The sequence below is a fragment of the Engraulis encrasicolus genome, chromosome 22 (assembly GCF_034702125.1).
Source record: "Engraulis encrasicolus isolate BLACKSEA-1 chromosome 22, IST_EnEncr_1.0, whole genome shotgun sequence".
In the NCBI taxonomy this organism is placed as follows: domain Eukaryota; kingdom Metazoa; phylum Chordata; class Actinopteri; order Clupeiformes; family Engraulidae; genus Engraulis; species Engraulis encrasicolus.
Genome location: NC_085878.1, coordinates 32502625 through 32525499, shown reverse-complemented (window position 1 = coordinate 32525499; position 22875 = coordinate 32502625). Strand labels below are relative to the sequence as shown.

General features: G+C 47.3%; 1 protein-coding gene across 8 annotated transcripts in view; it reads left to right on the top strand.

Moving 5' to 3' along the window:
- chd9 (chromodomain helicase DNA binding protein 9) overlaps positions 1-19679 on the top strand; it is a 147844-nt gene extending 128165 nt beyond the window's left edge. For 5 of the 8 annotated variants that reach the window (XM_063188402.1, XM_063188399.1, XM_063188400.1 and 2 more), the window contains 10 exons: positions 2557-2762; positions 3588-4694; positions 5617-5783; positions 6874-7170; positions 10325-10517; positions 11529-11674; positions 12450-12701; positions 13124-13273; positions 13827-13931; positions 14366-19679. In XM_063188402.1, the coding sequence (XP_063044472.1) occupies positions 2557-2762; positions 3588-4694; positions 5617-5783; positions 6874-7170; positions 10325-10517; positions 11529-11674; positions 12450-12701; positions 13124-13273; positions 13827-13931; positions 14366-15505 (3763 nt within the window). In that variant the 3' untranslated portion in view covers positions 15506-19679. The remainder of the gene's footprint in view (positions 1-2556; positions 2763-3587; positions 4695-5616; positions 5784-6873; positions 7171-10324; positions 10518-11528; positions 11675-12449; positions 12702-13123; positions 13274-13826; positions 13932-14365) is intronic. The other 3 variants (XM_063188405.1, XM_063188404.1, XM_063188403.1) reach the window with 3 other exon arrangements.
- The last annotated feature ends 3196 nt before the right edge of the window (positions 19680-22875 follow it).

Genomic DNA, 22875 nt, shown 5'->3' with positions numbered 1-22875 from the left:
TCGCTGGCCCTGGACCAAGGCCTTAGCTGCTTTTCGTATCTTGGAGCATTTGTATCATTTTGTATCATGGAGCCTTCTTAAGTATCAAAAATAATCTTATCGCTGCCTTAAGAAATCGATATTGACTCTTCATGGAAGCTGTGATTTACACCCCTAGTCTTAAGCTTCTCTTGGTGATATTGTAGTCACAGCAGTGTCTCCTGTATTTGCTAGCACTGCCTCTGATTTTGGCAAAGCATTTAAGAGGGCTTGGTGGCAAAAGCATGGGTAAATATGGCCTTATTCCATATGTGTTAGATGTTCTGGACTCATAATGAATTGAGGACTCCCTAATGGCTTGGGGCTTGTATGCAACAGCCAAATCATCACACATCATTCACACACTTAAACAACCATCTGATTCCTACATCTAAGATGATGTCTGCTGAGGCTTATTGGAAGATTGGCACTCAGAGTTTGTTCACGCTGCCGAAGGCTGCTCAAGTTTAATCTCTCAATGATTTAACATCAATGGGGAATTTAAAAAAACTGGTTGTACTGAATCCATCTCGGCAAGGAAATGTAGGCGGATTCTTCAATATCTACAGACAGCCTTAGTCGTCTTTTTTTTCCTCATGTAAGCACAGCATGAGATGGGGAAGCTGATTAATTTTTTTTTTTACCACTGCCAGACATATATCTGTGCTCCTTTACAAACACAGATATCTACAGATACAGATTCAGTCTTGTCATGAGTATTTGCAGTTAAGCTATTTCGGATAACCTGCGTCAGTGTCAACACATTGAGGTAGGCTCTTAGACAGGAATACAGTATGATGTTTGTTTTATAAGGTTAGGCCTCCTGAGAACTCCAGTCGGTTGGAAGTAGCAAAGATATTACACCTGCACAGCCTGAACGAAATACTCAGTCTCCTTTGCTCATCTCTATTCACTCCCCTGTCTTGTTTTCCACTTCTTTTCATAAACTCCTGGCACCGGTACATTTGTAAATATTCAGTGACTTACCATCTGTATTGCACATTATTGTGCAAATGAACCATTTACACAGTTAATTCCAGCGTCTGCTTTTTAGTTGAGCACTGGCAAGGTGAACATGACTATCTGGGCCCGAGAACAGAAAGTTTAAAACTTTTAATTGATTTTCAGCGCTAGTTCATGAACCATTGTAAACCTTATAGCAGGAAGTTGGCTTGATGTTGCAATAAAGACACAAGGCTCAAAAACAAGCAGGAAATCAGATCAGTGCTTCTGGGTCTTCACCTTTTTTCCTTGGTGCTCATCTTTTAGCCGAAATAAAAAGTAAAAAATTGTAACCTTGAGTGCCTCATATTTCCTCTGTAACCTGGACAAAGACACAAGGCTATCCTTTCCCCATCACCACATTATTCAGCGGAGGAGAGGAGCAAATAATAATCGAAATGTATCGATATATCGCAATACAATCTGACGATTGAATGGAATTGCATTGTATCGCATTTTTAAGTATCGGAAATAATCGAATCATTGGCCCCTGCCCAATGCCCTAGCTCCATAACATAATAGAAGTGGTAAAAGTAATTGGAAACAAGTCAAAAACAATCATATTATATAGCATCGTGGGGCATTCTTAAGTATCGAAAATAATTAATTAGCATCTTATCGTCATGGAGGCTACACCCCTTAGAGGAACAGGAGAAGCTCTTACCTACCTGCCATAGCCAAGTGTTCATCTTGAAACTTCCTTTTCCATGAAAGCAGAGCTGTCCTGTCCTGTCCCGTCCCGCCTCCACCGGGCTCACCGCAGCAGGGAACCTCAGCTCAGAGTGTCTGCTGAAACATTTAACATCTCAGCAAAAGATTTGATCTCCCCCCCCCCCCCCCCTCATTTTTCATTACATATCAGCACCTATCTGACAGCCACAGCCTTGCATTATTAAATCAAATGCAGTATATGTCACATGTCACATATGGTCTTGTACTTTGGGCTGTAAAATATTTTCCAGAAAGGGACACTGTCGTGAGATATATTGGTTTCACTCAGAATGTGCTGAAAAATGTGTGGAAAGTACATCAGCTTGGCCTTGGTTTATTGCAGTCGCAAAAGCACAAGATCAAACTAGAGAATGCACAACATTTTCAGTAGCCTTGTTGCTTTGAACAGCAGGAGATCCACTGTGTTGCACGGTACAACTTTTTTCCGTCATGCTGTATGTTCCAGCACTACGCACTGCCTTTGGGTTGGTTCTGTCCCTGCCTTAAGTTGACATAGACTTGCTGCCCACTCCACACTGTACCTTACACTCCTCTGTAAAGCATTTACTTTTGGGTTTGATATACAAAACTGAAGTGTAGCTGATCTTGCCTCACACACTCTGTCATTTGTTGCACCACAGAGGCCATTAAACAATGCCTTCCCTAGAACATCTTGTAACACTGCAGTCCGTCACAGTGAAATAGAAGTCAGAATGAGCACAAGTTATGGTATTTTCTGATATGTGGGTCCAAGCCTTTTGGGGTTACGCTTTAATGACTGTTGTCTATGGGCCTGTGTTAAACCGTCTGAAACTCTTCTTCCAGGTGGACGAGGAGAGAGGAGGCAGATTTCTACCGCGTGGTGTCCACTTTCGGCGTGGTGTTCGATCCGGACCTCGGCCGTTTCGACTGGACCAAGTTCCGGGCCATGGCTCGGCTGCACAAGAAGACGGACGAGAGTCTGCAGAAGTACCTGTGCGCCTTCACCACCATGTGCCGCAGAGTCTGCCGGCTACCGCCCAAAGAATCCGGTAAAGATTACTCCCCCGTCCATCTCTCTCCCTCTCTCTCCCATCTCTCGCTCTCTTTGTCTTTCTCCCTCTCTCTCTCTCTCTCCCTCTCTCTCCCTCCCTCCCCCTCTCTCTCCCTCTTCCTCTCCCTCTCTCTCCCTCTCCCTCCCTCTCTCTCTCCCTCTTCCTCTCTCTCTCCCTCTTCCTCTCTCTCTCCCTCTCCCTCACGCTTTCTCTCCATCACACACACACACACACCACACACACCACACACGTGGTTGGAACCATTCAAAAAGAAATATTTGCAGGTATGACTCTGATGGCCATCTATTCACTGCTTCTTCATTTTGTTCTCGTCTCCATCTTATGATCTAATCATGGACTAGACAGCTTCGATATGTGAGATGCCCACTATGGCGAGACCAAGGCATTACACCATCATCAATCATTGTTTAGTCAGTGAAAATGACTTGAAATGTATCCATTACACAATATCATAATGGGGAAAAAAACCTCCATGTCCCCCTTTTCCCATCCCCATTTCAATACCACCTCTCATTTTGAGTCTAACACAAACATTTCCAGAATATTATTATGCTTAGCACTTTCTGTAAGCTATTCTTTGCTGACCCTCTGTGTGGTCCCGACATATTTATTTCTCAGACTATTGAAATGGTAGTCTCACTTATTACTACTACTACTACTAATAATAATAATAATTATATTATTATTATCATTATTATTTTATCATCATTATTATATCAGTTTTGTATGGCAATTTTCATGGTACTCCAAGACGCTCCCTTGTTAACTTCCACCATGTCTTCGTTTTTTTTCCTGCCTCAGATGCGGTGGACCCGTCCCTGTCCATCCAGCCCATCACGGAGGAGCGCGCCTCTCGCACCCTGTACCGCGTGGAGCTGCTCCGCCAGGTGAGGGAGCAGGTGCTGCGCCACCCCCAGCTGTACGAGCGCCTGGCACTGTGCCAGTCGGGCCAGGACCTGCCCGTGTGGTGGGAGGCGGGCCTGCACGACCGCGACCTGCTCCTGGGCGCCGCCAAGCATGGCGTCAGCCGCACCGACTACCACATCCTGCGCGATCCCGAGCTCAGCTTCATGGCCGCGCAGCGCAACTACAGCCAGAACAAGGGCCTGCCGCTGCCTCAGCACCCCGGCCACCAGGGGGCGACCCCCTCGGCCGCGCACTCGCACGCCCTGGCGCAGGTGCAGTCGCGCACCCCGACGCCGCAGCTGCCCACGCACCTCCAACAGGCAGCCGCTGCCACACCGCCTGCGTCCGCCTCTGCCACCACCGGAGCTGCTGCTGCTACTGCTGCTGCAGCCACCATTTCCTCTGTTGCAACATCGCCTGCTCCCGCAGTGGCTCTGGTGAAGAAAGAAGAGGAGGACACAGCTATGGTGAAGGAGGAGCCGGCGGAGATGGCTAGTATCGGGGGTGAGGAGGCTAAGCCGGAGGTCAAGCCCACCGCAACTGCTGTTGCTGTTGCTGCTGCTGCAGGAGAGGTTGGCACCGCCCTTGCCCCTACCACTGCACCCGCCACTCCCAAGAAAGAGCAGCCGGAGGACGGTGAGGTCAAGCCCGTGGTGGGTAAAGACGGCGAGGCGGCCCGCACCAAGCCACTGACCCCCAACCCCCCTGCCGCTGCCGGACGCAAGCAGAAGAAGTCCAAGAAGAGCCGGTCGGAGCGCAGCAAGAACAAGCCGCCGCGGCAGCCATCTGGATCCGACTCTGACTCGGACGGAGGATCGTCATCGAGCTCCTCGTCTCGTTCGTCCTCCTCTTCCTCCTCCTCTTCCTCCTCTTCCTCCCGTTCGGGCTCAGGCTCCAGTTCCTCATCCTCTTCCTCTTGCTCCTCAGGATCATCATCTTCCTCATCTTCATCCTCATCTTCCTCAGACAGCGGCAGTGATGCTGAGGACGGACAGAAAAATGGTGAGTCTACAAGGCCTATGCTGCCAAATGCTGGAACCAGCTTTTTTCATCTGCCTTTGGTGATGGTTTAGTTATCTACTATATATAATACAAAATCTTTTTTTCTTTTTCTTTCTCTCTTCTCTAGTATATTGAATGGCAGTTTTGTTTGATAGTGTGCTATATAAATAAGATTGGTTGAAGATTGATTGAAGGTGCTCCGTAAGCAGACGTTAATGTGAGTTCAGTCATATTACTGCCTTTTCATGTCTCTGAAGGGACAAGACACACTTAATATAATGAAAAAATCAAACCAGCAGGTAACATTAGTTTAAATTTTTCAGCGGTCCATTAACTTCGTTTTTTATAACCCATTCAGTTGCTGTTAGACACCAATTCATTATTCAGTCTACCAGGCATCAAATGTCCTTGGTCTTTTTCTTACCAACAGCACTCTTGTGACCCTGAAAAACATGGCAATGAACTGATTTACACTGATTTGCCGAGGCTGCCGAGCATTTTTTTAAATCCATCTCAGAGGTTTCTGAAGCAATCCCCAGTGTTTTCTGAAGCAATTAAGACGATATTTACTAAACCGTATTCATGCAAACAGTGTGAGGCCTTTAACCTCGCTAAGTAATGTGTTTTGTAAGGGGGTTTTAGCAGCTTTTGTTAGCCAAATAAGCGGTCACTGAACCAGGTCTCTGCAGAGCGTGACGCTGGTCCACTCTGCTCCCATTTGGAAACCGCTAAAACACAGGCGGCCTGGGTGGCTGAGATAATTACACCAAATAAGTGTTAAGAGCCTTTGTGCGAAGGACGGATGTGTGTGTAGGAGGTGTTAACGACTTTGTGTGTGTGTCTGCCTGCCTGTGTGTGCGCGTGTGTTTGTGTGCACGTGTGTTTGTGTGCGTGCGTGCGTTTGTGTGTGTGTGTATTTCAGCGTCGGCCGTGGCCATTGTGAAGGGCTTTGACGAGGACAGTGTGGCGTCACACAGCACCACTCAGGACGAGACGCTGGAGAGCAACGTAATAGAGAACGGCCTGGCACACCCCCCCAACCCCTTCCAGGGAGGAGGCTACATGCTCGCTGCCTCCTACTGGCCAAAGGTAGGAAGGACACAATCCACACTTTACCATGCTACAATTCACTGTAGTATACCACACTATACTATACCACACTACACTACAATATACAAACTCAACGTGGGCCCAAAGGTGTCAATTCTGGGTTCAGAAAGCATTAAAACCCTGCCACGGTTTCCTTGCAACACATGTGACTCCATTAAGTAGCGGGTGTACTTGCCTTGAGTGCTCAATAATTTGTGCCGAATAATTATTTGTGGCAGGTTTTTTACTTTCCTAACCCGGGATTGACATGTGCCGCGCACATACACACACACACTCTGTACATTTTTGCATACTTATTGGAAAATATTCTTGGAAGCGCTAAAAAGTAGGCACACACAAACACACAGCAACTGCCCAACTGAAACCCTTTCCCTGTAAAGAGATCTTTCTGTCTGTCTTAACATCAATCCTTCTGGGGCTCTGTGCTGCACATGTATCCACAAATGGGTTGGCCCAAAAATGTGCTAGACATTTAGATTATTTAGGTCCTGCTTTGACATATCTCCACTGACAATCCCAAAACGGAGACGCCAAAAAAGGAAATGGTACATATTCCCTTAAGCCTGCGATATTCTGTCTTTTCCTCTCTCTCTTCAAGTTCTCTCTCAGCACATGTTCTCTTATCTCCAGAACAGTGTGACCAACAATAGAACGCAGTCTTGCGAGCAGTTGACACATTTATGCACAGACAAAATTATTCTCCTTTCCTCAAGAATCCTCTCCATAACAATTGCACAAAAAATCCAAAAGGAAAACACAGAATAATACACCTGCAATAGTCTGCTTCTCTCCCCTCATTCCTGCATTTCTTGACATGTTGGCATTCTCTTCTCCGCAAACTGTACACGCAAGACTGTACATTCAACACAACTTGCAATAATGTTCCCATTATCATACAATATTTGTTCCCTCCTCATTCCTTTATTTCTTGATTTGTTCCCTGTACACATGTATGTTGTCTTGACGTGCTGTCCTTATGTGTTGTCTTGACGTGCTGTCCTTATGTGTTGTCTTCACCTGCTCTCCTCATATGTTGTATTGACGTGTTGTCTTCCCATCTTGTCCACAGGATCGCGTGATGATCAACCGCCTGGACAGCATCTGCCAGCTGGTGCTGAAGGGCAAGTGGCCCGGTACGCGGCGCTCCTACGAGCCGGGCTCCGCCGTGGCCTCCTTCTACACCACCAAGCTCATGGACAACCACCAGGTGGCGACGGCGGGCGCCCACGCTGCATCTGCAGCAGCCACCACCAGCAGCAGCAGCAGCAGCCTCCTGGCCTCCGAGGACGCCGCTGCCGCCTCCCCACAAGGGTCAAAGGTGACCAAGCATGTTCCAGACAAGGAGTTCTCAGTCAAAGTCAATAACGTATGTTCATCTCAACCTCCCCATCTCCATCCATCCCTTACCCCATCCAACCTCATCCCATCCCTTACCCCACCCCAAAACCCCAACCTCCCTCCCCATAACCACCCCATTCCCATCCAATAGAGAGCCTATGTCTTGCCCGTTCTGGTCAGGCCCATGTGACCTAAGGACTGATTTCTGGCATCTATTTTGTATATAAAAATATAAAGATATTCTCTGTAGATTTTCGGTCCAATATTTTTAGAGATCACTGCTTTGGTCCCACGGGCCTATGACCAGGAGGTGCGTGACTTCGGCTCTCTAAACCAACCCAACCAATCACCTCCCCCCTCCCCATCCCATCTCATCCCCAATCCCATCCCATCCCCAGTTCTTCCCCCTCCGCCCCTCCACCATCCGGCTAAGAACCAGCAACCTCCTCTGCTGTTGCCTCCTCCTCCTCCTCCTCCGCCGCTGCCCTCTCCCAGTGCTTCGCCAGAGCTGCTCTCCTCTCCCTCAGGACCTGGCTGCTAACTGCAGTGTTCAGCACTCCTTTTTTTTTCGTTTTACCCCACCCCCACCCATCTCCCCTCTTTTTTTCACTTTTTTGACTGTGTGTGTGTGTGTTTTGTTTTTTGTTTTTTCTCTCCGTTGATTCTCCTGAGCAAACGGCTGCTGTGCTGACAGTGCTGTAATTTATGAGAGGCTCTGCTCAGCAGCAGAACAATTGTACACAAGGCCCCAGGGCAAGACACTTATAGGGCCCCCTATACAGCTTTCCAAGCTCAATAGGGCCCCCACCAGCAATACGGGTGGGCCCTGGGCCCAGGGGTAAGTGCCCTGCTCGCCCTCCCTATAGCTCCACCCCTGTCTCTGCTCTGCTCTGCACCTCCTCCTGGTTGCCTCCTATCCACCCGTTTACAGTAAACAGCCTCCGCAGGCACATAAATCTGAGCACCAAGCAGCGATACACACACACACACACACACACACACACACACACACACACACACACACACACTAACACTCACACAGGGTTAAAGAAATAAGACACACACTCATGCACGCACACACCACACGCACACACACACCCTCATGCACACACACACCATGCACGCGCACGCACACACACACACACCGTGCTGCGTTGGACGCACCGCACCGCACCTCCTGGCCACGCAGCAGTAGCCCGGCCCAGCTTCAAGTCCCACAGTTGCGCACATAATGTTTCTCTTGCTCTCTTTCTCGGTCCCTCTCTCTTACTCTCTCCATCGCTCTTTATAGTTCTCTCTCGTCTCTAACACTGTACCCTCTCTTTCTTGCCTTTCGATTTCTCTAGCTCTGTGCCTCTTTTCTGTCTTTCTAGTCTACCGTATCCTTCCTTGTTTCTCTCTCCCTCTCTCCCTCTCTCTCTCTCTCTCTCTCTCTCTCTCTCTCTCTCTCTCTCTCTCTCTCTCTCTCTCTCTCTCTCTCTCTCTCTCTCTCTCACTTTTTCTCTCCCCCCTTTCTCTCTCTCAGCGTTTACGGCTTAATGTGCTCACTATGGGCTTTCTAACAAAAGCTCTGCCAGCAACAGTGTTTTGTTGTGGTGTTTTTTTTGTTTTCTACAAACAGCTGATTGCCTTCATTGTTGCTAATACAGTAAAGCCCTAAAAAGCTAACGCCACGTGGCTACCCATGCAGACAGTTAGCCTGTTAGCTTCCTGTTGGCTACACCCACAGTGGGGTTTTCTCAAAGTGAACCGTTCTAGCCTTGCTAGTGAGTGTACCGCCCATTTGTAACGGGATTTCACCACGGAGTATCCAATTATTAATTACACATAGAACTAGTTACAGTCCTTTGGTGAAATCAGCGAAAAATGGGTGTTATTCACATTAGCAAGGCTGGAATACCCTGTGTGTTCATGTGCCCTCCCTGCTTTGCTAAGTTGGCTTCTGGGTGTGAAGCCCCCGGCTGTGCCCTGGCCCCCTGCCCTGGCCCCTGCTGTGGTGGTTAGGGAAACCCCTTGCTGTTAGCGCCCTAACCTCACAAAGCCACCAGATTAGAGACCCACCCAGCTCGCGCTGACACTCCCTTCTCTGTGTGTGTGTGTGTGTGTGTGTGTGTGTGTGTGTGTGTGTGGGTGCGTGCGTGCGTGCGTAAACCACAGCCCTTTTCCCTCATCAAGGCAGGACAAACATTTTAATTTGATGCAGATTTCGCAGTTTATCACTCGGCTTACTTTTACCCCTCTCTGCGCCATCAGGAAGGCAGAAATTGGAGACCTCCCACGTACATTAGCCTGATTTATTGCCGCTGCTGTGCTCTTCTCTACTCTCCCATCATGATTTTATTTTTAAAAACTCTCTGCTGTAATGCTGTGGAGCAGCTCTCCTACTCTCCTGAAAGCCAAGCGCTGTTGTTAGTATCTTAATTAAGAAGGGCAGAGTTGAAAGCTAAAGGAAGGCTAAATATAAAGTTAACAATACAGGCCGCAGAGAGTGGCACCGCACCACTTGTTGGGTGCTTGGCCCAGTTCTGCCTGGTGTTGGTAGTGTGGTGTTGTTCACCCACACTCCTCTCCTCTCCTCTCCTGTCCTCTCCTCTCCTCTCCACTCCTCTCCTCTCCTCTCCTCTCATCAGCTCCCCTCCCCTCCTCTCCTCTCCTCTCCCCTCCTCTCCTCTCCTCTCCTCTCCTCTCCTCTCCTCTCCTCTCCTCTCCTCTGGTCGCTCCCTTGTTGGGTTTGGTTCTCCTCCCTACTTTTTCTGTTCTATTTTCTGCCCCCTTTATTTCTGTATATCTACAGTATAGCAAGGCATAGAGAGCGTTTTGTGTGTGACCCAGTCTGTTGTACATGTGTGTCTGCGCGTGTGTGTGTGTGTGTGTGTGTGTGTGTGTGTGTGTGGGAGATGTATAGATGTACTATTTGCGTGTGTGAGACTGCATACTATACAGTAGAGGTGGAGAGATGGATATGCAGTGTACGTGTGTGTGTGCGTGCTAGAGAGAGGAGTAGATGTGTGTTTGAAGAACAGTGTGTGTGTGTGCATGTGTGTTTGACAGAGAGAGAGAGAGAGAGAGAGAGAGAGAGAGAGATGTTTGTGAATGTTTATGTTTTGTTTGTCTGTTTTGTTTACACATAATAAGTTAACTGACCATTCCATCCCCTTCCCATCATCCTTCTTCTGCTGCAGCAGGAGGGAGGCCTGAAGCTGACCTTCCAGAAGTCCGGGGGCCTGCCTCTGAAGAGGCCCCTGGAGGGGGCAGAGGAGGGCCCCCTGGCCCAGCAGCAGTACCTGGCCCGCCTGCAGGAGCTCCAGAGCGCCTCCGATACCAGCCTCACAGATTTCACCAAGACCTCCAGCGCTGCCGCTGCCTACCAGCACGGTACGTAGCACCTGCACACACATAGCTTTAGGGTTTACATGCTATAGGTAGCCCCAGGACCGTATTAAGACCTTGTGGTGCCCCCCGGGCACTAATACCTCGCAGGTGCCCCCTTACTTAACTGTAAATGGTCGGTGCCCCTGGCCCTTATGGATAATCTGGCCCTGGGTAGCCCTATAGTGCACGCTGTGCTACTAGTGGAATGGTGTCATAGTAGGCACATTTGACTTAAAGCAACGTCTACATCCGCAGACAGACATCAATTCATTCTGGACTGGCAATGTTGCATGGTGGTTAGAAATCTTGTCCGACTTTCCAAAACTCAATCATGCTCACACAGGGTGTCAAACTGATTGGAAAGTGATTGCAAACGAACCTTGCAACACCTGCAATTGCTTATCTCCTTTGATGGTCGTTGCAAGGGTCTGCAAATAAGCTGTCATGATTATATTTATTAGTTATTTTAATGCCATGAAGTGCCCGGTAGGGTAGGTCTTGATATTGAACCATTCCCTTCAGTGACCACAAGGTGGCATCAAAAACTTTGTTTCTAATATCTCCCATAATGTCAGGGTAGTGTCGGTGGTGGGAGTGCATATACAAAAGACATCACGGTTACTATTATGTCGTGCAAACTTGACCTTTATTTTCTTAGGAAGTTTCAATCTTCCAGGGAGTCCTGGTCAAGATGGCGTACAGCACAGACAAATATATGAAATGTCTGTGGATGTGTGTAAAGGAGCACAGACATGATTAGTTAACAAAGATATAAGTGTACTGGATGTAATGATTAGGTACAATAATGATATGATTGTACAGCAGGGCTGCTGATAGCATTGTTTGGGCACGGGATAAGCCACTCCAATACATACGATGTAATGTGGACCCATTCTGGGCCCCCTTGCTCCCTGAGCCCAGGACAACATACCCGTGTGTCCTGCTCTGTCAGCTGCCCTGTGTATTAGAGTAAGTTCTAACTAACTCGTGACGTCTCCTCCCCCCCCCCTTCAGCTCTGGCAGGGCAGATGAGGCTTAACGGCGTGCTGGACGGCCCCCCGGTGGTGAAGCGTCGCCGTGGCCGCAGGAAGAACGTGGAGGGCATGGACCTGCTCTTCCTCAACCGGGCCGGACGCCCGCCAGCGGCGCCTGAACAACGGGTAAGAACCCTCTCTCCTCTCTCTCTCTCCTCTCTCTACTCTCTCTACTCTCTCTCCTCTCTCTCTCCTCTCTCTCTCCTCTCTCTTCTCTCTCTCTCTCTCCTCTCTCTCTGTCTCTCTCTCTCCTCTCTCTAGTCTCTCTCTCTCTACTCTCTCTACTCTCTCTCTCTCTCTCTCTCTCTCTCTCTCTACTCTCTCTACTCTCTCTACTCTCTCTCTCCTCTCTCTACTCTCTCTCTCTCTCTTCTCTCTCTCTCTCTCTCTCTCTCTCTCTCTCTCTCTACTCTCTCTCTCTCTCTCTCTACTCTCTCTCTCTCTCTCTCTCCTCTCTACTCTACTCTCTCTCCTCTCTCTCTACTCTCTTCTCTTGTCCTCATGTTTCGCGTCCTCAGAGCATCCCAACCACCTTGCCGCCCCCCCACCCTCACCCACCTAGCAGACATGTATGAAGTAGAAATACTGTTATTACAACGGTAACCGTATGATGATAACTAGTTGCATCTATGTCTACATCATACTACTAGTGTTGTGTACGTACAGTACATCTGTAAACATTTTCCATTTAGAGCCCTGCCTGTAACAGTACTTCTACTTGTACTTCTAGTTGTACTTCATACATCCCTTTGCCATCATTCTCTCCGAGAATCCCTCTCACCTTTGTGCTCACGGTGCGTATATGTCTGTATCCCTCCCTACCCCCACCTCCTCTTCCCAAATGTGATTTCTCCTTTCCCCTTTCCCCTTCTCCCCTGTCCTCCCCTTGCGCTCCCCCCAGGTCCCCCCAGGCTGGGTGGGTGCTGCCCATGTCGCTGCTGCTTCTGCCGCTGCTTCCCCGGCTGCGACCCCCGGTCAGCAGGCCTACAACCCCCTGGCCCACAGCCCCCAGGATGCCGAGAGCCGCGTGTCCGTCATCAACCTGAAGGACGGCACGCGGCTGGCGGGCGAGGACGCCCCCAAGAGGAAGGACCTGGAGCTGTGGCTCAAGCAGCACCCGGGCTTTGTGGCAGACGTAGGGGCCTACATCCCTGTGAGTGCCTCCCCACCCCTTCCTCCTCCTGCTGCTCCTCCTCCTCCTCCTCCTTAGTTTCCTTTCTCTTACTTCCTCTTTTTTTCTTTATCATGCCATCATGATGTCATTAGTGGTGGTTTTTGTATGACCAGCATCTTCAGCATGGCGGAAAAATATGAATGATGTGATTTTTGTGATGTTAAAAATATAATGTGGAGTCAGCCACATTGTAAAAGCATAAGGTGCACGCACATCCCAATTTTTGCGGGTGCGGGATGTAAAGGAAGGCATAAGGAAAAAAGAGGAAATATCCACACACACCACAGAAGCTCATTTGCTGTGATTTATTTGATGAAAAATGGCACAACGTTTTGACACAAAATCATTTCTTCCTTTTTTTTTGTTTTGAGGGATTATGATTTGTTTGTTTTTGTCCGCAGGGGGCGAATAAGACGCTGTTCCAGAGTCCGGCAGCAGAGGGCCGGCCCAAACAGAAGAGGCATCGCTGCCGAAACCCCAACAAGATCGATGTCAACAGTCTGACGGGAGAGGAGAGAGTGCAGATCATCAACCGGAGAAATGCACGCAAGGTACACCAGTCTATACTAATTATTTTTTCTTTAGTGCCTTAACACACACTGTTCCACCACTGGAACATTGTAATAGTCCGCAAAAATCAAAGAGAAGGGGGCGCACATTGTGCACAAAAATAAAGACAACGGTTTGATGCAGACGCATTTCGGCGTGTGCCTTCCTCAGTGTGCAGTGTGAACAAAAATAAAGAAATCGATGCAAGGTGCGACCCCCTTCTCTTTGATTCCAAGTATTTTATTTGAGCCAGCACCCTCAACATTAATCAAGAAACCTAAGTGAAGCCTGCTACCTGCCATATTTGATTTAAATAGTCAGTAAAAAAAATCTTTAATTACTACCATAGTACTACTCCACTATGACGGTGCACAGGGCATTTAGTAATACATTATAACTTGGTCATTGCAATTCTGGTAGCAGCTAATTTATAATGGGGCCCTGCATTCGAGGCCTTCAATATAAATAATGATCTTTTGTGTTCTTGTCCGAATGTGTTGTGTGACCCATGATGATTGCATTTGTTCTCTAACATGTGATTTGTTCTCTGTACAGATTGGCGGTGCCTTTGCCCCTCCGCTGAAGGATCTGTGCCGGTTCCTGCAGGAGAACCCAGAGTACGGGGTTCCGCCCGAGTGGGCGGACGTGGTCAAGCAGTCGGTACGTAGACTTGCCTTTGTGTACTTTTGTAATTGTCTATATGTCCAAGTGTTAAATAAATTCGCCTTTGGCTAAGCCCCGTCCTACACGGAACACAGCAGAAGTCACATTATGCCACACCTACTTCCAAAATAAGGCATGCCTTCGGATTTAAGGGGGGAAAAAAAATAAATACTGCTGGTCCTTGAAGTACTGAATACATAATCTCTACTCTTTTAAAATGACCTCAGGCCATCAGATCAGATGACCTACATGAAAACTTTATCAGCCACATTAGCTTATTAAAAATCATTTTGGCCCTACCTGCGCTCTCTCTCTCTCTCTCTCCCCGTCTCCCCTCTCCACAGGGCTACCTGCCAGAGAACGTGTTCGAAAACTTTACTAGGCACATTATCCTAATAAAAATGTAATAATTTTCTCCCCCGTCTCCACAGGGCTACCTGCCAGAGAGCATGTTCGACCGCATCCTGACTGGCCCCATCGTCCCGGAGGAGGTAAGCCGCAGGGGACGGCGGCCCAAGAACGCGCTGGCCAAGGCGGCGGCGGCAGCGTCCGCAGCCAACGCAGCAGCAGGGACCAGCGCGGCAGCAGCAGCAGCGGCCATGGGCCTCAACCCCTTGCTGGCCAACGGGCTCCTGTCGGGCCTGGACCTGCCTAGCCTGCAGCTGCTCCAGCAGCACCTCACACAGAACCTGCAGAGCCTGCAGTCGCTACAGCTCACCGCCGGCCTCATGGGCCTGCCCACCGACCCCGCCAACATGGCCGCCATGTTTCCCATGATGCTCTCGGGCATGGCGGGGCTGCCCAACCTGCTGGGCATGAGCGGGCTGTTGGGCAAGATGCCCGACAGCGCTGGCATGGCGGCTGCTGCAGCGGCGGCGGCAGCCATGGCGTCTGTGGGAACGGAAGAGACGACGACGACGCCACGCAAGAGCAGCAAGAGCAAGAACTCTGCAGCAGGGGAAGCAGCCTCGTCGGCGTTGTCGTCGTCGGCAGACGTCAAAACAGAAAGGACAGAGGCTGCAGTCTCGGAGAGCTCGAACTCCAACGCCACCGCCACCAGCTCCTCTACCACCTCCACTGCCCCCGGCACCTCTTCCGCCTCCAGCCCTCTGAGCGCCGCCGCCGCCGCTGCTGCCGCTGCCAGCCACCCGCTGGCCCTCAACCCGCTGCTGCTGTCCAGCATGCTGTACCCAGGGATGCTCCTCGCCCCAGGCCTTAACCTCCCCTCCATCACGCCCACCAGCCAGAGCTCGGCAAACACTGACCCCACTACTGCTGCCACCTCCACCACCACCACCTCCACCTCCAAAACCAGCCCTGCTGCCGCAGCCTCTGCCTCCACGCCACCACCCTCCTCCTCCTCCTCCTCCAACGCAAAGCCTACGCCGTTGCCCGTTCCTCCCAGCTCCCGGTCGGAAGACGGGGCCGAGGAGGAGGCGGAGGAGGAGGAGGAGGCCGGGGAGCAGAAGGAGAACAGTGCGGAGGGCTCGGGGAAGGCGGACTCTTCCTCCTCATCCTCCGGGAGCTCGTCCTCCTCATCTGAGGATTCTGACTCCAGCGACGAGGACTGAGCCTTTATAAATATATATACATACACATATATATTTATATATCCCTTAGAAATGTACACACATATATACACACCTATATTATGAGTTACCCTGCACTTACATTGTGAGTTTTTTTTCCCCCTCCTTCCCCTCCTTTTTTGTAAATATCATCAAATCGAGAGAAAGTGTTGTGTAATAAAAAAAGACAGAAAGCCTGAGAGAACCAAGATTCGGTGAAAAAAAAAACTGAAATTCAATTTCAGCGTTTGTTTAGGTACAATCTTGTTTTGAAAAGACATTTTGCATGTCGAACCTTAGTAGATTTATGGACTTTGTGAACTTGTATTACACAATGATGTACAATTGCAACGAGCAAGAAAAAAAAATCAACAAAAAGGCATTATTGTTCTAATTCTGTTGGGATTTAATTTTATTAAAAAAAAGAGGAAATGCATAATTGCTCACACCGAGCTGTACTATTAATATATTTTGTGTGTGTGGGGAATGGTGGACTTGAGGAACTATTTTTTTGGTTTCATTTGTAAATACTTTTCCAGGATCCTTGACACTTCTACTGCGCAGAACATACTTTGGAAACAAAAAAACGTCAGCAATAACTCGGGCAGCTAATGAATGTCACTGAAGCTGTAGACTCTCCTTCAGCCCACATCCCCCCTCTCACCCACCACACATCCGCCACACTCAATTCATTCCCTCTCTTCTCTCTTTCTATCGCCCTCTGTCTTAGCTTATATGCCTTTCTCACCTACACTTTCTATCCCTCTCACGCTCTCTCTCTAAAGCCAACAGTCATTCGTCAGATGTTTCTGCTCACCTCCCCCGCCCCCTTTTCTCTCATACTGTTGAAAACAACAGAAGGGGGAAGAGGGAAAAAAAACGGAAACATCTTCCTCTCTTTTCATTGACAAAAATATCAAGTAGCCTTGGGAGCTTGCCTTGCTCTATACATTGATCACAAGTCTCTTGCATCCTCCCACCCGAACTAAACCGCCCACACACTTGCCACTGACTCCACTTCACTTATGTCTTCATAAACTTGATCGAGCACAGAGACGTTGATGTCTCTCACTCTCTCTCCCTCTCCCTCTCTCTCTCCTCTCTCTCTCTCCTCTCCCCAACATCTCCTATCAGGTCTATCAAGTCTGCCTTTTATTTTAGTTGCACAACTCTAACACTGTTCCTTGCCCTTCGTGGGAGGAGTTGGGACGTATGGTTTTGTGGCCACTTCCAAGTGGCCAAGGGCAGCAAAAGGAGGCTGAAGGTCAAATCCAGGGGACATAATAATGTAGATTTAGATTTCAGGGCACTCGACAAGTTCCTCAACCCCCGTTCAGGATCCATTCCCCGCCCCACTCCCCTTCCCCTTTCAATGCCTCAACCCTTCAACCTGTGACAGACCTCAGTCTGCCCATGGAGTTTCATTTTCACATGAGTGCTTGACGTGTGTACATGCGAACGTGTCGTCGTCTGTGGCTGCCTGGTTGGATATAAAGTACTACATGTCTTCTGTTCCTTCACAAGGTGACCTTGTGAGCTTCCATCCTGTCTTGTCCAGCTCAATGAGGACACAGAGGGCCTGTGGTGTTTCACAGTCCTCAATTCTTCCACAAGTAGAAACGGCATCTCTTGTCTTGGTGATTTTTTATTATTTTTATTTTTAGTTAAGTGTGCATTCGGAAAAAGTGGAAAAAAAACGTGCCAGGTGTTTTCTCAATGCCTGCTCACATAACACGGGTTTTATTTTTTTAGTTGATATCATTTTGTTTAGTAGATCTAACTGTCTGATGAATGCGTGTGCTTGTTCGGAAGATGGTTGAATGAAATACGTGGCAGGGTTTTTACTTTCTGAAGTTGACACACTTCTGGTTGTGAGAGCGTAAAATGTAATGTGTCGTATCTATGAACTTGAAGCTCTGGCCTTCGTTATGTATAGGGATCTGAGGCACTCTAAGCTAAAGTCGTTTGACCTTGAAAGCATGCTTGAGTACCTTCAGTCTGATGTTCTATTAGGTTGGCTGCATTCAGTATGCAGTTGTCAATACAGTTTCCTCTTAGCATAGAAACAATGTTGCCTAGTTTTATTCTTTTTTTACATTTATTGAGAGGGTGTTGTGATTGACATTAACTTTTGCTTGTGTTTGTTAGCCTGCTGCAAACTGTAATGTGGAAGTAACAGATCCTTTAAAAGGTCGAACCTGTCCTGGACACCACACCAATAGCGTCAGTATTGACTGCATTACATTAAACAAAGCCAGTTCCTTGAGTCAGGTTGAAGTGAGGTTGTGTTAAGTGACACGGTGTTGGTCAAAGCAGCAACAGACTTATTTATAGCTCGGTTTTCAACCAGACTTTGCTTTGTTGAGCATAATGATTAACATGGAAACTGTCTTTTGTGGTGGTGGTGGTGGTGGTGATGGTCTGGAAGATGGACACTGTTGTTATTTGGCCTGGTGTGTAGCTCGCTTGTGTTCGTCTTCCCCGCTCGTCTCCCCCTGAAACAATGCATGTCGTCGCCACCCGGTCCTCTTCTGACAACCGCAGCAAGATGGATATAGAAGTGCCCTTATGTCATACCTCAGAGTTGAAGGGGAGTATACATCATTGCTGAACACTGAAACAAAAGAATGACATGAAATGGGGAGGGGGAAATTAATGAACTGCTCTCGTTTCTGTACTCTGGCCTCATTTTTTTGTAATGTCATCTGTCACGTGACCTTTGTGGGGACATGCATACATACACACTGGAAAATGCTACTTGGCCTTTGTTGAGGACATCTGTAGTATAACTAAACTATATCACTGTTCAGAAACCGCACACACACTTTGTTGAGCTTTGGACTGTTAGGGTTGCACAGCGAAACATGGTACATGTGCTCTGGGAAGAGCACTGTAAATTTCCTGAGAAGGGTGGCACCACAAAAAAGGTTCAAATTTTTATTTTTTATTTTATTTTATTTTTTGCTGTCGTCAAGGCAGCCTCTCCCCCTCTCCCTCGCCTCTTTCTCGTAAACAAATCTAGTTTGTTTACATGGTACCTTTTTATAAGTCTGTCAACCATTGACAGAAGGCAACCACTAAAGAAGTATATGACGTCTATGATCTTTCTAAGGGGTGGGCATCAGGATCCTACAGTAGAATTATGTACAGACTTGTAGGCTTATGTATGTAATGACTCTAAGAGTAAAGCGGGGGAACGTTGGGGTGTGAATGAAAAAAGGAGTGGCCTGTACCCCCAGTGCATATACAGTACAGGTACAAAGCATTGGCTTTGCGACTCTCCTACACCGACAAAACCCCCACAATACCTGTTGAGACCCGACCCGGCCCAGCACGCAGGCTTTGACATTCGTAAATCCAAGAAGCAGCCACCATGTCTGATTGTTGTTTATTTTTTGTTTGTTAATTTGTTTGGTTTGCCATTTGTAGCTAGTGTCCAGTCATTGCTGCTTCCTCTATATGTGCTACCTTCAGAATGGTGTTTTTGTTTTTTCGTTTGGTTCTGTCAGGTTTTCCCTCTGAGCCCCCACTTTGGGAGAACCAGCGAGGTGTTCAGATCTTTGAGGAAATAAGAGACTACTTGTCACAGTACATAATGGACACAAGTGATGAGTGCGACTGAAGGTTGAAAATACTTTTTATGTTGTTTTTTATTATTATTATTATTTTATTAATATGATATTTCAGGTAGTATGTAATGTTAATGTCTTTCAATGACTCACACATTGCAAAGTGCTGAACTGGTAAGATGCAGACATTTTGTCATGTCCTGCAAATTTTGACAGGGAACTTACGACCAACACACAGACATAAGGCGAGAAACTACACTACATACTGAAAGTTAATTCACTTTTCATTTATACTGATTAGACAGCAGGATGACCTAGACTATTGCCTTTTTTATTTTCATTTCATTTGATTTCTTTTTTTCGCTTTATGCTTACAGATATCCTTTAAAGTCATTTTTTTTCCAAGTCTTCTTTTGCCTGTTTATGTTCTTGGACAGTTGCAATATTTGCAAATTGTGGTCTATGTAGTCAAAATAATGCTTTATGTAGTGGAAGAAAAAAACGTCTTAAGAAGTCATTTGTAATTTATTGAATTACTTTCTATGAAGTTCTATAGAGGAAATTGAGGTTTAATTATTTTTATTAAACATACTCTGACTATCCATGACGCTTGTCTCTGCCAGTGATTTTCGTTCCTTATTGTTTTTTGGTGGCTGCGAGTGTCCACTTGAATGTTTGCCATAATTCTCAGTGCTAGGTATAGATGTTTTTTTTTTTGTAAACACAGTGTTGAGGAGGGGCAAGGCACTGGTAGCCAACCACGTGAGCTATTTTTTTGACCGACAGCTGTTTCGCGCAGTCGGGAGAAAACAAACTTAGAAATTTAGAACCCATGTATATAAATCAAAAAGCCCATTGTTCATTTCCTCATGTCTTGCGGAGCCTGCAGTAGTGAATGTCTTATATGGACCCATAATAAAATAATCATTGGTGTCAGAAGCCACACAGTCGGTCATCATAAAGCTGTAGAGTTATCAGTGAGGTGAATTGTAACCAGAGGTGAACTTAAGCTTGAGGTGTACTACAGCAAAGCACACAGTGATGGACAGCAGCCATCAGCTCGGTGGCATTACAGACCCCCTCTGTCAACATGTGTCATGTGGCATCATGTTCCTTTCCTGAGATAGCCATCCTGCATAATATGATGAGACCATGGGGATTTGGGGATTTTGGATTTCAGCCGGTCACCAGAACTGGTATTGTTTTTACAGCCAGAGCACAGAACATACTTTTTTCCTCACCATTAACTTGCCATTTTTGACACACTTTCCCTACACAACAACTTGCAATGAAAGGGGTTTTTTTCTCACATTTTGTTTTGAGTCTGTCCCTGTCATTTCTAACGTTTCAAATACAAATTCAGTCTTTCAAGGATCTCACCTGTGACGCACACACTAATTACAATCCTGTTCAAACTGCTCTAGCATTATCATCTGGCCAAAGAAAATAAATTTTTGTTCAATACCATACCATGGTCCGCATACCATACATACCGTCAGGACAACTTTGGCTGGCCCCAGGACAAAGTCATCTAAAAGGGCCCCCCACCCAATACACACAATGCAATGAGGACCCAATTTTGGGCCATCTGTCTCCCCGGGCCCGAGTCAACTGTCCCCTTTGCACCCTGCCTGTCGACTTCCATACATACAGGCCTACTGAACAAAGCAGCATGCTGAGAATACAGGAAGATGGCCCCTATGTGCCCGCTACCCTGTTTTCATTACTGTATTTCTTTTTTGTCTGTGTCCTTTGTGTCTTCGTTAAGTGAAGCTCCAGGATCACTGTCCCAGTGTGCCCAGGGTATCGCATCAGATCAGGGCAGGGCAGGGCAGGGCACAGGGCAGGCACGACGTGACCTGGCTGGCACCTCCATACAACCTGACCAAGGAAATGCAGCTTCCCCCGCTCGCCTCTCAACCTCAGAGCTACCAATGTGGTGAAATATTAATCCCTTTGAACAGTTTGTGTCCTCTACCATGACATTGCTTTCATCTTCCTCTCCTCTCCTCTCGTTCTCTCTCTCCCCCCCCCCCCCCCTCTCTCTCTCTCTCTCTCTCTCTCTCTCTCTCTCTGCCCCCCCCGCCCGCCATCCATTTCCTGTGTGGTGTGTGTGTGTGCGTGCGTGTGCGCCCGCCCAAATATGTGTTCATTTGCGTGCATGGTAAGGTGAGGCGGATGGGAATCTGTTTTCTGTTTGATGTAAAACGGCTCTGAAGGTCATTTTTATAGTCCTGTGTGCGGTTGCTAGGCAATAGCCAGCTTATGTTGGTCTCCAGGGGTGCATCACTTTACACACAGCATGCTACCGCACCGCGCTGCGCCGCTCCACACCGCACCATGTCCATCCATTCCACTGAATAGCAGTAGGTGACCTCATTTAATGGTGACCATCAGGGGAGGAGCCAATCAGAATAGAAATGGACAAAGGTACAGTAGCATGGGTTATAAATCACACACACACACACACACACACACAGAGATCTGGGATGTGATTCAGCCTGTAGTCATAACCACAGCGTTATCATTTATAGGCAAATGATGGTGGTTTGGGGTTATCACCAGTGCTACATGCCCCATTGGGATCAGTGGTAATGAGCTGGTCATCATTAGATTGTCATTGAAAGCTGGCTACCCACTGACTGGCTACTTACACTTTTCTGGCCTGCCACAGGACAGGAAAAAAATGAGGAGCTTCGTTGCAAAATGACCTATTATAGCCATTTTGGGAAATTGGCGTTTTTGTATTGAGCATTGCATTGCAGTGCATTACAAAATTCATTTTATATAGGTTTAAAAGGTATGTTCTAAAAATATTTTAAATGGCAACACAGACAAAAGGACATCGGAACAGTCCAATAATAAAATGCAAATGTTTTTTTAAAATGGCATTTTTAGGTCATTTTGCAATGAAACTCTTCAAATAGAGGTTATGTTGTGTCATTAGGGGACTGAACGGTCTCAGGCGTGGTGCCATTGACCAACTGCATTTGCTCATACATTTGCTAGTAGGAGCTACATTTCTGCAGATATAGATCATTAGCTACTTTGCAACATTTAGTAATACTACTAATACTAGATATGAAGCAATTATTTCTTTCTGCTCTTTGTGTAAGGCATATGTAGCCTACGTTCACAGGGCAGAAAGCAAGAAATAATTTTAGGCCTACAGTACACAAACACTTCCACATCCCTATTCAAAATTGTGAGTCTACAGGAGAGAACATCTCTGTGGACACCCCATGGCCCCTACTAACTACAGTTCTCTCTCTCTCTGGCCCCTTATAGCACAGTATGTGGGGAAAATGTCACCATTGACACAGGTGTGTTTTAGAAAACTCCACTTAAAACCCAAGTTTCATCCCAGCCCAACCAGATTAAAACAAAACTACGCATGCATTAACAAAAATATCTTAGGAAAAGAAGGGAGTCACACACAGGAGCTGGATGCAATTTCAGAGAAACTCTATTGAAAAGCAGAAAATAAAGAAAAGCCGAATACAAAGTGGGTTACAAACATTTCGAGGCACTAGCCCATCATTAGTATTACAAAAATATTGACATATGTGTACAGCTCGTAGCCCCTTACCAGACACCTTCCCACCACTGGGACCTTGTAATAGTCACTGAATAAAAAACGTAACTACCATAATAGTACTACTACACCACTATGGCAGTGCACAGAGCCTTTAGTAATACGTTACGATTTGGTCATTGCTATTCTGGTAACAAGTAATTTATAACAGGTGTTAAAGGGTTAATGTGAGCACCACCTGAGAGCTGATAGCCTTGTGCTGCCTCTTT